Raw genomic sequence first — 13,536 nt, 5'->3', positions numbered from 1 at the left:
CTTTCCTAATGATAAAAGCTTGCCAGTGTAAGAAACAAGTCATCTCCTGCCCAGTGCTCTATCTTTGTGGGTTTTCAAATTTCTTTTTCATAATGAAACAACTTCTTCATTAAAAAAAAAGTGAAAATTTCAAATCAAATATTCATCGCCTCTACCAGACTTCACATACCTCCTCCCCTTTCCCTTTTCAAAAGTTAACAGCTTGGTGTTTATCCTTTCAGAGCTTTTAAAATAATTTATTTTTGTATAGTCTTGGTTTGTATTATATGTTTTGCTGGACATAGCACTCAACTTGCTTTCTTTTAATACTGTATTTTAGAGCTTCTTTTTTTTGGCAGCATAATTCTACATCCTTTTTAAAAATTGATGTATTTTATAATATGGATATCTATAATTTATTTAGTCATATGCTTTTTGACAGACATTGAGTCTGTTTTCTCTTTTTGGTATTACTAAAAAATGCTGCGGTGAACCATTTTTGTGTATGTGTCTTTGGCAAAAGTGTACTAAATGTTGGTAGTTACTGCAAAATTGCCCTCCACCAAGAATCCCCTTTCCAGGCAGACCACATAATAGAAAATGGAGTTTTGGGGTTGAAGTAAGTGAAGGGGGTCCCCAGTGCTTCCTTTTGTTCTCTTTATTGATGCTTGAGAAGTTTGGAGGAGACCTAGAGCTCTAAGGAGCCTAGCTTGAGAGAGTGCTCTCTGCAAGTAGAGCAACTACATTGAAATGGAGGAAAGTTCATATGAGTAAATGGATAAAAAGCCACAGCCTTTCATAGCCGTACATTTTGTACACATAGTTTGTTTAAAATGACTATAAAAACCCTCTTTCAGATTTATAGCATGTGAAGTCTTTAATGTGGTTGTATGCATCAGTATGAGAATACTAAATCTATCTGAAGTATATAAATATTAAAGCTGTAGATCAAACCCTTGTGCTATCCTCTGTAGATAATCTGTAAATATTAATAATATTCATGAAGTTTTAGTTTTTATTCTAATATGAATTAAGGTGCCATGCTATTATAAATTTATCCATTTTTAAATTTAATTGTAATCTAATCTGGGAGTATCGAATTATTATACTGCAGTTGGTAGAAACGTATTTGACAGAATTGTGTGGTTTTATTTGCATTTTATTTGATTCTTGTAAAAAAGAACAAAAAACCTTATTTTTAAAATTCCGGTCAATTCTTTATATAAAAGAATTGACAGGCTATCTCTATAATTATTTATATATTTCTATATTCAGTTTTTATATTGTTAAATACTAAGCTTTTTGTTATTTCTGCCTTCTTACCAAAATGATGACAGAATTATCTGTTCTCATTTTAGAGTTTTATAACTAAGTCAATTGTTCTCATATGTGCTTATCTTTATCTAGGAAGCTTTCTTTGGAAAAGATCTTCTAGATACAACTAGACAAAACAAACTAAGTTTAGATAATCTATCAGAAGATACAGCTCAGCTTTCTTACAAAACAAACATGAACACAAATTTCTTGGATCCTTCCTTAGATCCACTACTTAGTTCATCCTCAACTCCAGCAAAACCTGGAACTCACGGTATGTGGAATCAGTGACAAACTTTTCTTTATTGCATTACATTCATCTTCCTTTTAATCAAACCTTTGAAATGCTTTAGTTTGGCCTCATATGCATTTTAAAAATTAACTTTATTGAAGTACCAGGTCTATAAGATTTATCAAATAAGTTTATCTGTGTAACAACCACTGTATCAACTCTTGTGAGTGGCGAAGGAAAATGTTTGGTTTACAGTTTGCTGAGGGTAATAATGTAAGGGAGTGTAATTAGGCCATAGTGGGTGAGTTATAAATATAATAATCTTCAACTAAAGTAGATTTTTGTTAATTACATAGCCCCAAGAAATTCAAAAGAGGGAAAGAGTGCTGTAGCTGGGAACTGGCTGTCCCACTGTGATAATAAAGTGAAATATATTTCAGATCAGTTTCTCACTACTGACAGTTGGGGCCAGATAAGCCTTTGTTGGAGGAGGGAGGCTGTCCTGGTACTTAGCGGCATCTCTGTCCTCATGATGTGTCATAATGATCAGAAATGTCTCCAGATACTGCCAGATGTCCCTGCAGAACTGTCCCCTATTGAGACCCACTGCCCTAGCTATAGTGAATACGGGGACTACTTAGAATCAGAGAAAGGTATGAGAGCTTAATGTTCATTAATATTAACGTCAGCAAGGCTCTCAGAGTTTAACTAGTTCGGTATCACAAAGTTTTTCCTCCACTTCTGTATTTTTATCTTACTTTCAATTAGAAATTTAGTGTTCTTCTGACAGGCTTCCTTTTGCCATTGAATTACATTTATTACTCCTTTAATTTTATAAACTCAATTTGGAAAACAATCTTAAGGCAGCAGCCTTCCACTGAAAGATGACTTTTGATATATTAAATAGTTACAGCTTCATTAACTTACCACTATCCTGGATGGAAATACAGGCTTTTATTTTTTATTTTAACTTCTTGAAATAATTAGAAGCAGTCTTATCCCCCTGTTATTTGAATGCACCCAGCACGGGAGTAAAGGCCATGCTCTTTGTTTAATGTTAACAGATCATTTTACTTTAGTTCTGTTGTTTTGAGTACTTACCTGCTCTGATCCATGTTAATATGTTGTTAAAATAATGCATAGTGAAAGACTTGTCGGCCCTTCAAAGGATGTCTTACTCTGAAGGATATCTTATAAAAGTCTTGACTAGCCATTTCAAGACTTACATAGAAGGAAATTGCCCTTGAGTTTTTATAAGGAAGAGAACTGAGGTTGGAAGGAGACATATTGTGACTGGAAAGACATTGCTGTACACTATTTTTATTCCTGTTTCCTTTATTTGACGTTGTTTTTTCCACAAAACTCCTGAAGAGAGAATAGTTTAATGATAAAGCCAAAGTGTAGAGGGCTAGAATAATACACATTTCAAAACCTAAGTTAAATATAATGTTCTGTGCAGTTGAAACACTCTCTTACCTTTATAATGGGAATTCAAAAGTAATAGCTTCCCTTTTTAAAATACTGTATTCAATGTAGTCCATTACATCAGTTTTAATAATTTGTTGGTAAGATACAAAATCTCTTCAGGTAGAGGAGAACTTTTAAAACATGGTCTTTTAAAAAACTCTGGTTGTAATTTGTTTAGTAGAATTCCATTGGTTTAAAACAAACAAGCCCGCAAACCTTAACCCTGAAACAATTATCCCCCAATTTTTTTCTTTCAAGTGTACTGTTGTCTAGAGAATATATTATTGAAATAATTTTATTTCTTAAAAACTTTACAAATATTTGGGCATACAGAATTTACTTTAGCTCAATTTGAAAAATTATATTTTTATGTATGTATGAGTTCTATTTGAGAAGTATATGTTTAATGGGACAAGACTATTTTCATAGAAATATTTGATCTAGAATCTGGAGTATTTTATGTCCTCCCCTCCTCTCCTTTTTTTTTTTTAATTTTTAATTGAAGTATAGTTGATTTACAGTGCTGTGCCAATGTCTGCCTTACAGCAGAGTGACTCAGCTGTACACATATATATTCTTTTAAAAATATTCTTTTCCATTATGGTTTATCATAGGATATTGAAAATAGTTCTCTGTGCTATACAGTAGGACCTTGTTGCTTATCCATTCTAAATATATATCCTTTTTTTTCCTTAAGTAAAAATATAGTCAAAATGGATTAAAAAATTCAGATATCCCTTAACTTAAATGACTAATAAAGTTACTAAAGGTAGCCTAAATATTTTCCTGCTTGATTAGGCCAGAAACCCTGGTAGTTCTCCTTGACCCTTCATTATCTCACATTCCACATCTAATACATCCACAAGTTTGCCTCTGCCTTCAAATGATATCCTAAAGCCAACCACTCCTAACCTCACCCTCCCACCACAGTGCAGGCTGGTACCGCCTCTCACTTAGACCCGGCCAAGGCCTGCTGACTGATCCATCTCCCCTCTTGCCAACATGCCTTACCCCCTCCTCCACCCCCGTCGGTTCTGCGCCTGGCAACCAGCGTTTCCCTGTAAGATAGCAGTCACACCCTCTTCTAGCAACCTTCCAGCAACTTCCCATTATACACTTGACCCCGAACAACAGGGGTTTGAACTGCGAGGGTCCACTTATATGAGGATTTTTTTCACTGTTACGTACAGGAGTCCTACAATCTCTGGTTGGCTGAATCTGCAGAGGTGGAAATGAGGATAGGGAGGGCCGACCAGAAGTCATGTTCGGATCTTTGACTGTGTGGAGGGTTGGTGCCCCTCACCCCCATGTTGTTCAAGGGTCAACTGGACTTTATACTTCAGAATAAAGCTCAGTCTTCGCCTTGACTTGTAAAACCATCCATAATCTTGCTTAACTGCCTTTTCAGTTTCTTACCACTCTTTCCCTTTATTATCGCAAGCATTGGCCCCTTGTCTTGACAAAACTCTTCCTGCTCTGGTCTTTGCATCTGCTTTTCCCTTTGCCTGAGGTACTCTCTCCATCTTAGGGCATATGCTCCCGTAGCTTGTTTATTAGATTTGTGCTTGGTAACCACCTTTAAAAGGCCTTCCCTGATCACTTTATCTAATATCTAACAGTATTTCCACATCTTATTCTGAATCCTTTTTTCCTTATTGCTTATCTTTATAGCACTTACACTGATGTCGTTTATTTACTGTCAGACTCCCTCTGAGAAAGTAAGCTCTGGAGGCCATGCACTTTGTTTTAGTCACTTCTGTATTCCCAGTGGCTGGACCAGTGCCTGTTAACATAATCCATAGACATAATTCTGTGGGTACTCAAACATTTTCTTGAATAAATAAGTGAATTAATCAGTGTTAAGGGTAAAGCCGGAAGTAGGCATTTAACTAGATGGTATCTGGTTTATACTTTACAAGGAACTTCTAAACAGTAGGTTTGCCTTTAATATTTTATTTATCTTCTAAAGTGTTTTCCAGATGTCATTTTTAGCGATGCCACTTTCTTGATTTTTTGCTTTGTTTCTTATAACATTCTATTTCACTTTTATTGCCTATGGGTTTTATTTTAAATTTTATTTTATTAATATACAGTAGTCACAAAAACAAAAGTCTTAATTTTTAATGTTTTGTTATTGAAAATGTTGGAGTGCCTTTTCTATGAAAAATTCCTTACTTTAGAAGTCATAATCTTTTTTATGATTCTAGCACTTACCTCAGTATCTGCTGTATTCTAGATATTTAGTAAATGGTTGAATTGAGTGAGTTTTAGAATTTAATGTCTAGGAAAATACTGACACTTTAAAAGCATACTTACTGTACTTAGGTACTGCTGATGATCCCTTAGCCGACATTTCCGAAGTCTTAAACACAGATGATGACATTCTTGGAATAATTTCAGACGACCTTGCAAAATCAGTTGATCATTCAGGTATATATGAATACTGTTTGCCCAGTGTCTATTTTATGATGTGAGTGAGAGGTATGTGTGTGAAACAAGCTTAGTCTTTTCTCTGAAACTGAAAAAAAAAATTTTCTTTCTTTCTTTCTTCCTTTTTCTTCCTTCCCTCCCTCCTTCCTCCTTCCCTCCTTCCCTCCCTCCTTCCCTCCTTCCTCCCTCCCTCCTTCCTCCCTTCCTTCCTCCCCTCCTTCCTCCCCTCCCTCCTTCCCTCCTTCCTCCCTCCCTCCTTCCTCCCTTCCTTCCTTCCCTCCTTCCTTCCTTCCTTCCTTCCCTCCCTCCCTCCTTCCTTCCCTCTTTCCTTCTTTCCTCCCTCCCTCCCTCCCTTACCTCCTTCCTTCCCTCCTTCCCTCCTTCCTTCCCTCCTTCCTTCCTTCCCTCCTTCCCTCCTTCCTCCCTCCTTCCTTCCCTCCTTCCTTCCCTCCTTCCTTCCTTCCTTCCCTCCCTCCCTCCCCTCCCCTCCCCTCCCCTCCCCTCCTTTGTCAAAGAACTCATCATTTTATTTGATCTGCCTTGGCTTTCCTGCTTTAAGAGGGGAAATAGCAAGTTAGTTAATTTCTGTTGTCTGTCTAATTGCATCAGATTTAAGGCCTATTGCCTTAGAGTCCTGCTATATGTGTTTCTTCTTTTGTTTGCACCGTCCCCCCGCTCCCGTGGTAATCATCCATTTTATTTGGTTTGGGTCTTGTAGGTCTTGATTTATGCACTTTCCAGGTTGAGAGCTCATCTTGTCCATTTGGTAAGAAACTGAGCAATGGATGACGGCTGACTAGAAGTAGTCTTTTTTTTTTTTTTAAATAGTGATTTCAGCTGAAACAACCTGTAGGTGCATGTGTATTTGTTATAGTGCTAATTTGTCACTAATCCAACTTTGCTTTTCCCTTTGTGCGTGCAGCTAAAGCATGGTACAACTGTACTGTGCTTTGGATGACTTTTTCTGTAGTGTTCTTTTTTTTTTAAATGAATGGTTTTATTCATGTTAGTATGTAATTTTATAATATTACCCAAATATTATAGAGTTAGTTCCTATAAGAGCAGATAAGTTCCAGATAAGAGCAGATGAAATTTTACTTTTTGATAGCAGTAATATTGAGGGAGCATGATAAAGTAGATAAACCAGTTTTAAATGTGACTATTGCTTAAAAACCAATTTATATGAGATAAAGCATGTAATAAACATAATCTGTATATTGTTTTTGACTACAGAGTTTTTCAAAAATATGATCTGTAGTTGAAATTATTCACAAAAGGATAATTTTTACAAGGCATTAAGAATTTTAGAGGTTTTCATTAATTTGTGTGAAACTTGTTTCACAAACTGCATATGATAAGTTGAACCATACATTTGAAACCCTGTCTTCTAAGTTTAAGCAATTAATTGTATATTGAACATTGTATATTGATTCTTCTTAGAGAGTCCTGTCTTATAATATGCTGCTTATTTTTTTGTGGAAATTAGCACTTTAGAACCAGATGTGTTCTTTTGTTTCTCAGGGAATGTGTTTGCATTGATTGAACCATAACTTTAAGCAGCACCCAAGTTTATAGATACATTGTGCCTAGTTTTTACTGGTTGACTCTCCAGATTGATTTAGGAATCCAGATTAATTCAGAATTACAGGCTTTTCATTGTTCTGTTTTAATCACATTGTTGTGTCTTAATGCAGGTGAATAGTGTAGTGCGTTTTGTGTGAGTGTTCAGAATTCCCTTTTTAATGTGCACACCTTGCTCCTCTAGCTGGAATAGACATCGGTGCCGGCGCTGATGAGCCTTCCTCTTTGCCTCAGCCAAGTGTCAGTCAGAGTTCACGACCATTAAGTGAAGAGCAGCTCGATGGCATCCTCAGCCCTGAACTAGACAAAATGGTCACAGATGGTAAAATATTTGCCCTACATCTAGGCTTTCTAAAAGACATGAGTAAATATGATTTTCAAAGATTTCTGCATGCTTATTTACAAGTTAACTTCTCTTCTGATAATTTTATGTCAAATGCTGTTTTGTATCAGTATATTGAAATGATAGTAGTTAATATTTCCGCCTCTTTATTTTATCCTATAGGAGCGATTCTTGGGAAGTTATACAAAATTCCAGGTATTTGTGTTTTGATGTTTAGTTTATAAGAATGGAATTCCCTGTGCTTTGGCTCTGTAGCCCTTTAATCGTACTGTCGTTGGAACTGTGTCTCCTAGAGCTTGGAGGAAAGGATGTGGAGGACTTGTTTACCGCTGTGCTCAGTCCTGCAGCCACGCAGCCAGCTTCCATACCACAGCCTCCTGCGCCTCCGCTGCTGCCCGCGCACACTCAGGGTACGTCGCCTCTCGAAAAGTGTCGTAAGTATGGCTCCGCGGTGTGTGTCCCTCAGTAACCACGCACACAAGCTGATGGCAGAAAGCCCTCTTTTGTGCCGATGGAAGAATACTGATCTCTGGGTTTCCCTCAGTTACACACCTACCTCCCAGACATCCTCTGGAAATCGGCGACTCTCTTCATGGCCAGAACTCTTCTGCTCACTTGATCTGCAGCGCCGCTATTAACAGTGCCTGCCTTCTTCCCGTCCCCCAGTCCTAGTCCCAGCTCACTTTTACTCAGTCCTTCCTGCAGAGATGTTTGGAGAACTGCTCCCCCCTCACCTGGCTGCCTTAGACTCATCCATCTGGTCTCAGTTTCACTGTCATTTCCTCAGTGGTTAGCAAATCACCACCTCCACACCTACCCCATGCTTTTCATTGGTAGCCTGTGGTGCAGATATAAATGACTGTTTGGGTAATTATGGTTTTCCCTTTAGATTGTGAGCTCCTTGAAGGCTTGGGTCACATCTGTCTTCACCACTGTATACCTTGCCACAGAATATGTCCTGAGTACATACTTTCAGAGTGAATCAGTGGCCTTTCTACCACTGTCGACTATGAAATTCCTAATTCTGTGGAAATTTGCCTATTTTGTTTAATCCACTTTCTTCTGCCTATTTGTAACTACTTGCAAAACAAGTTTAAGGCTTTCCTTTCTCCCTCTGCCTGGAGAGCTAAAATCTGATAGGCTAGAATTAAAATTTGTGGGAATAGGTAGCTAAGGTGGTAGTGCTGCAGGTCTGGGAATCTCCTATAGAAGGGAGACGGTGATGTGTATTCTTGATTTGAATATTGGGTCATTTCTCTATATCCTGTTGTCACTGCTTCATAATTATATACTGAATTGAATAATTTGTAATGATACTTCTATAAGCTCATACACTGTTTTTGTGTAAGTGCTGAAATGTGCAAATAATTTAATGTTATCTTTACTACCAATTTTGTGTATACATGAAAAATTCTATAATGCACATAATTGAAATATTTTAGTTTCTACCAGTTTAGCCTCTAAACATAAATTTACCTTGATTTTTGCTAGACTAAACATGTGATTTACATTTGGATAAAACAGACTCATCATAAGTGCTTCTTGCCTTAATTGTCCCCATATGTTGTCTTAACGATTAAGAACTCTTCAATATTTCTCTTCTCAACATATAAAAAAAACTATCTCCATGTTTTCTGAAACTAAAAGTATGTATTTCAGAAATCAAATCATTTAAAGATGTATTCCTTTATAAAAGGTTTTATGATCATTGTTTAAATCGTTCCACTGTGCAGTCTCATTTTTAATAAGGTTTTGAAGGTTGGGGGCAGTTGATTTTTTTTTTTTTAACCCGAAATATGTTTATTGGGATGGTTTCCCATTCATCTTGATTCCGGCAGCTTTTAGTGCTGCTTCCGTCTGGAGGAGCATCCTTCTGTAAGCCTTGCTTTTCCTCCTGTAGGCTGGCAGAGGACAGTAGAGCAGCCAACACACAAAACTACTGTTTGTGCATGGCTAAAGACGGTGGTGATTTTATAGCATCCTGGGCATTTCACATCCATGAAATAGGAATTGGGGCTCTGCACCAGGCGCTTCTTCTTGTGTTTCCTCTTCTCTTCTGGAAAGGGATGAAGGAGATCCTTTGCGAGAGGCATGTTCTCGTGGGGAGGTCATCACCGTTGGAAACGTGGGGTTGATTTTTTTTTGCGTAGGAGTCGCTAAGATTTCAGCATTCATGTTTGAAAGAATAATAATTTAAGGATAAAGCATGATCAGGTCACATGCAGGGAGACCACACAGATATTCAAGAATGGCAACTCTAACATTTTCCAGGGCAAAGGAAGAGAGGTAAGTGGGCAGTGTTTAAGAAGGCAGAACAAAAAGTGCACATGGGACTGAATTGTGTCCAGACAGCTAGGCGTTGGCAGTTGGCCGTTTCTTCTCCAGGTTTCTGAGAGGCACTGGAGACCTCACACCAGTGAAACGACCTGATGAGTTACACATTTTGGCAGAGTAGCTCTGATGTCAGTATTGGAAATTGATTTGAGACAAGAAGATTTGTACTAATGAGTTTATTGCAGTTGGGACTGAGTTGGAATTTGGGCTCCATTTAAATATATCTGCAGTGCTAATTGAAAGGAGGAAATAGATTTGAGAGACGGTGATGTTAGAATAAGTAGGATAGTGCTACCAAATGGATGTAAGATGTGAGGAAAAAGGAAATCAATTGAACTAGACTATATATAAGCCAGGCTTGCCTAGAGGATAACCGGTCTTGCTGGAAACTGGAAACATGGAACAAAGAAGCGTGCACGCGCGCGTGTGTGCATGTGTGTGTGTGTGTGTTGTAGGGGGAGCATAGTGGAGATGTAATGAATTTAGTTTTAGGCCATTTTTAGTTAGAAATGGGACATATACATTGTTCTGACTTACAGGCAGTTGCAGTTGTTCAAGGCTATAGATGAAAATTTAGGAATTGTCTGTTTAGTGGTTGGAAGGGTGAGGTTTCTTAAGAGAATATACTGCCAGTAGAGTACAGAATCTTGAAGAACTCTTTTTAATTAAATAATGAGTTATATGCTTAAGTCAACTGATTTATATTAGGTATGCAATTATACACTCCTTTCCCCTTTTTAAGCATTAGGTGGGAGTGAAAAAAACTGAGAGATGGAGACACTGAGTGAGAGGTATAGGATCTTAGCAGTGACGATCATCAGGCAGGTTGTCGGGTCAAGTAGGATGAAAGGTGTTGTTTCACTGGATGATAGGATTGTTGTGATCTTCAGTGGAACAGCTTAGGAGCGATGAGGAGGAGGGCAGAGTGTGATGCGCTGACAGTTTTACAGAAGGTCAGGAAGCGGAGAAGGGAAATTTCAAGAAGACTGAGACAGTAACTTGAAATCACTTTAGGTGAAAGTTACATGAAGTGACTCTGCAGTTCTTACCATGGTTCATGCCTTGAAAAAGATACTAATATGACCAGGTATGGTAGACTTGAGAGAATGGGAAAAAGACCACCTCCTAATTAAAATAATAACAAAGGGAAAATGCTTTGCATTTATTTATGTGTACTTAAGTTATTTAATTTCTCTGGGTCTTTTTGCGTAAATGGAGCTATGCGTAATAACCCATTTCATGGCGTGGTTGTGAGGACCAAAGGGTTAATTAACACATGTGAAGGTTTTAGCACAGCGCCAGGCATATACTAAACTGCTAATGAGTAATAGCTATTGTTACTGTGTAAGGTTTCAGTATAGTCGTATTGCAGTTACAGTAGTCAGTGCTGATAGCTCCAGGATAGATCACGTTCTCACTACCAGGAAGGGAGCTTTTCTTTATCCTAACTGCATGAAAGGCATCTGACATTTTTCAATAAAATATCATATTCCTTAGTGGAACCTACTTTTCTCTAAAGTTAAAAATAGAAGCAGCATTCTACTTGGAATAAATGCAGAAATCTTGCTTCTTAATCCCATCCTTGGAGTGAACTTAAGTGTCCTGAGACACTTGTTGTGGAGTCCAGATCCAGTGGGCCCAGCTCTGCCGTTCTGCAGGAGAAGCCCTAACCTGGAAGTCAGATGGTTCCAGGACCACTGTCCTTGAGACAAAGCCTGAAAAGCTGTGGGCAGTCAGTCTCAGTGTCCTCAGACGAACTTGAGAGTTGTAACGGAGGGTCTGGTTTGGCTGAAAGGACATTATGTAGTGTAGAACATTATGTGGGCAAGACACTCCTCTACGTTATTTTTTCTAGTAGCTTGGCAAGTGACCGGGTTCGGAGTTCTCTGTCACTGTACCAGGTGTGCCAAGTGTTAACCAAATTTGTAACTGATTTTCATTTGTATAATTAACTGGTGATGCGGATATGGATCTCCTAGTGTTGTTCTGAGTGTTATAACGTAAGTAGAGGCCATGTATTTATTATGTCTTTAAATTGGAAGGGTTTTCTCCCCACCTTCCAGTTTTATTGAGATACAGTTGACATACAGCACTGCATAGTTTAGGGTGTACAGCATAGTGATTTGACATACATCGTGAAGTGATTACCACTGTAAATGGAAGGGGTTTTTGAAGGTACACCAAAAAAAGGTGGGTTTTTTTGTTGTTTTGCTGGAAAACTGCTTGGTTAAGGACAGTTGGCTTATTTCCAAATAGTTTAGGAAAATAGGTGATCGCAATAAGGGTTGGAATTATATGCTTGTGGAGAGTTTGGAGAAACACAAGGTGGTCTTATTATGGTTTGCCTAATGTCTATTTAGAAAGTAGACGTGAGAATTAAAATACATTTGGGGGCTGAAACTGCAAGTAATGAAAATTAGGTCAAAAACAGAAATTATTTATTTTTAACAGTAGTCGTCCAGTTTATAATGGTAGATGAAATATTGCTTGTCGTTCCAAACTACTTTAGAGAAAGTGCCAATTTAAGAGTAATAGGTGTTTTTTTCATATAAGGGACATCTGTTTGTAAATTCTGAGTGAAGAAGAGTGTTTGATACAACTCACTAGCATTTGTTGAGATTGATTCTTTTTTTAGAGCTCATATGTACTGCATACTTACTGCATAGCAGGCGCTGTGCTGAAAACTGCACATACAGTATGCCAGTTACATTATAGAATACCTTCATTTTATAGAAACAGTGAGTGATTCTGCTTGTAACAAGTAGCAGAATTAAGATTCAAGCTCAGGGCTGTCAGACTCCAAAGCACATGCTACTTCCGTTATACCATAATGAAGTAAACAGAATTACAGAGTCCATATTTCAAAATTTTATAACCAAGTCACTCTTTAAGCGATATTTTACAGTGTAATATTGGGGGGGAAATCCTACTTTTAAGTAGTATTACGAATTTTTATTTAGAAATATTTCTGCTGCTTTTTAATTATTTTTTAATAATATGCAAAAATTACTGCTTTCTTCTTTTAAGATGTTTTTTCACGGATGCCACTCATGAACGGCCTTATCGGGCCCAGTCCTCATCTCGCACATAATTCTTTGCCTCCTGGAAGTGGACTGGGAACTTTCTCTGCTGTAGCGCAGTCCCCCTACACTGATGCCAGGTATTTAAAAGCCTCCACTTTCTACGGAAACGTAAATCATTTCTGTTATATGAATGGTTATTGGTCTGAGTGATTGTGCACAGTGTTAGTGTGTTGCACTCATTGTGATCTTTGCTAAAAATCCTCAAACATTTTAGCTATTTTGTAATAATAGGTTTAATGAAATTGTACTTGACCATAGTACTTAGAAAGTTATTTTATGTTTATGAAGTAAAGTTGTTTATTATTTGCCAGGGATAAAAATCCAGCATTTAATCCAATGGCAAGTGACCCTAACGGCTCTTGGACATCATCAGCTCCCACTGTGGAAGGAGAAAATGATACAATGTCAAATGCCCAGAGAAGTACACTCAAGTGGGAGAAAGAGGAGGCCCTGGGTGAAATGGCAACAGTAGCACCAGTTCTCTACACAAATATTAATTTCCCCAACCTAAAGGAAGAATTCCCGGGTAAGTCACAGATATATCACTGCTTTACATATGACCAACTTTCCCACATGTGACAGGCTTTTTTTGTTCTTGTCTCACTATAATAGAGAGCCCGTGTATCACCATTAATTTTTATCTAGTGTGACTCTGCACAATGTGAAGATTCCCTAGATATCTAGAAACATCTTGCATTTTCTTAGTCCTAAGCCCTGTACCGATTTGCATATTTCCCAGAAGTTAATTTCAGTTAATGAAGTGATTCCAGCTC

The 13,536-nt window shown here is 37.8% G+C and overlaps 2 protein-coding genes across 12 annotated transcripts in view; one reads left to right on the top strand and one right to left on the bottom strand.

The window, feature by feature from the left end:
• The window catches only part of KMT2C (lysine methyltransferase 2C), a 291,663-nt gene that overhangs the window by 229,965 nt on the left and 48,162 nt on the right, over positions 1 to 13,536 (top strand). For 9 of the 11 annotated variants that reach the window (XR_014016732.1, XM_081244952.1, XM_081244958.1 and 6 more), the window contains 7 exons: positions 1,387 to 1,567; positions 5,318 to 5,422; positions 7,188 to 7,325; positions 7,509 to 7,541; positions 7,640 to 7,780; positions 12,708 to 12,840; positions 13,075 to 13,289. Coding sequence is in view for 10 of the 11 variants with exons in the window: in XM_081244952.1 (XP_081101078.1) it covers positions 1,387 to 1,567; positions 5,318 to 5,422; positions 7,188 to 7,325; positions 7,509 to 7,541; positions 7,640 to 7,780; positions 12,708 to 12,840; positions 13,075 to 13,289 (946 nt within the window). In the remaining variant the exon portion in view is untranslated. The remainder of the gene's footprint in view (positions 1 to 1,386; positions 1,568 to 5,317; positions 5,423 to 7,187; positions 7,326 to 7,508; positions 7,542 to 7,639; positions 7,781 to 12,707; positions 12,841 to 13,074; positions 13,290 to 13,536) is intronic. The other 2 variants (XM_081244951.1, XM_081244955.1) reach the window with 1 other exon arrangement.
• Positions 9,173 to 9,454, bottom strand: LOC308622516 (small ribosomal subunit protein eS27-like). The gene has a single exon (XM_081243983.1). It carries the CDS (start codon positions 9,437 to 9,439, stop codon positions 9,188 to 9,190), a length of 252 nt encoding a protein of 83 aa, XP_081100109.1. The 5' UTR covers positions 9,440 to 9,454; the 3' UTR covers positions 9,173 to 9,187.

Source organism: Mesoplodon bidens (assembly GCF_964165515.1).
Source record: "Mesoplodon bidens genome assembly, chromosome: 9".
In the NCBI taxonomy this organism is placed as follows: Eukaryota; Metazoa; Chordata; class Mammalia; order Artiodactyla; family Ziphiidae; genus Mesoplodon; species Mesoplodon bidens.
The sequence above is the reverse complement of the archived record's forward strand: the minus strand, read 5'-3'. Positions and strand labels throughout refer to the sequence as shown.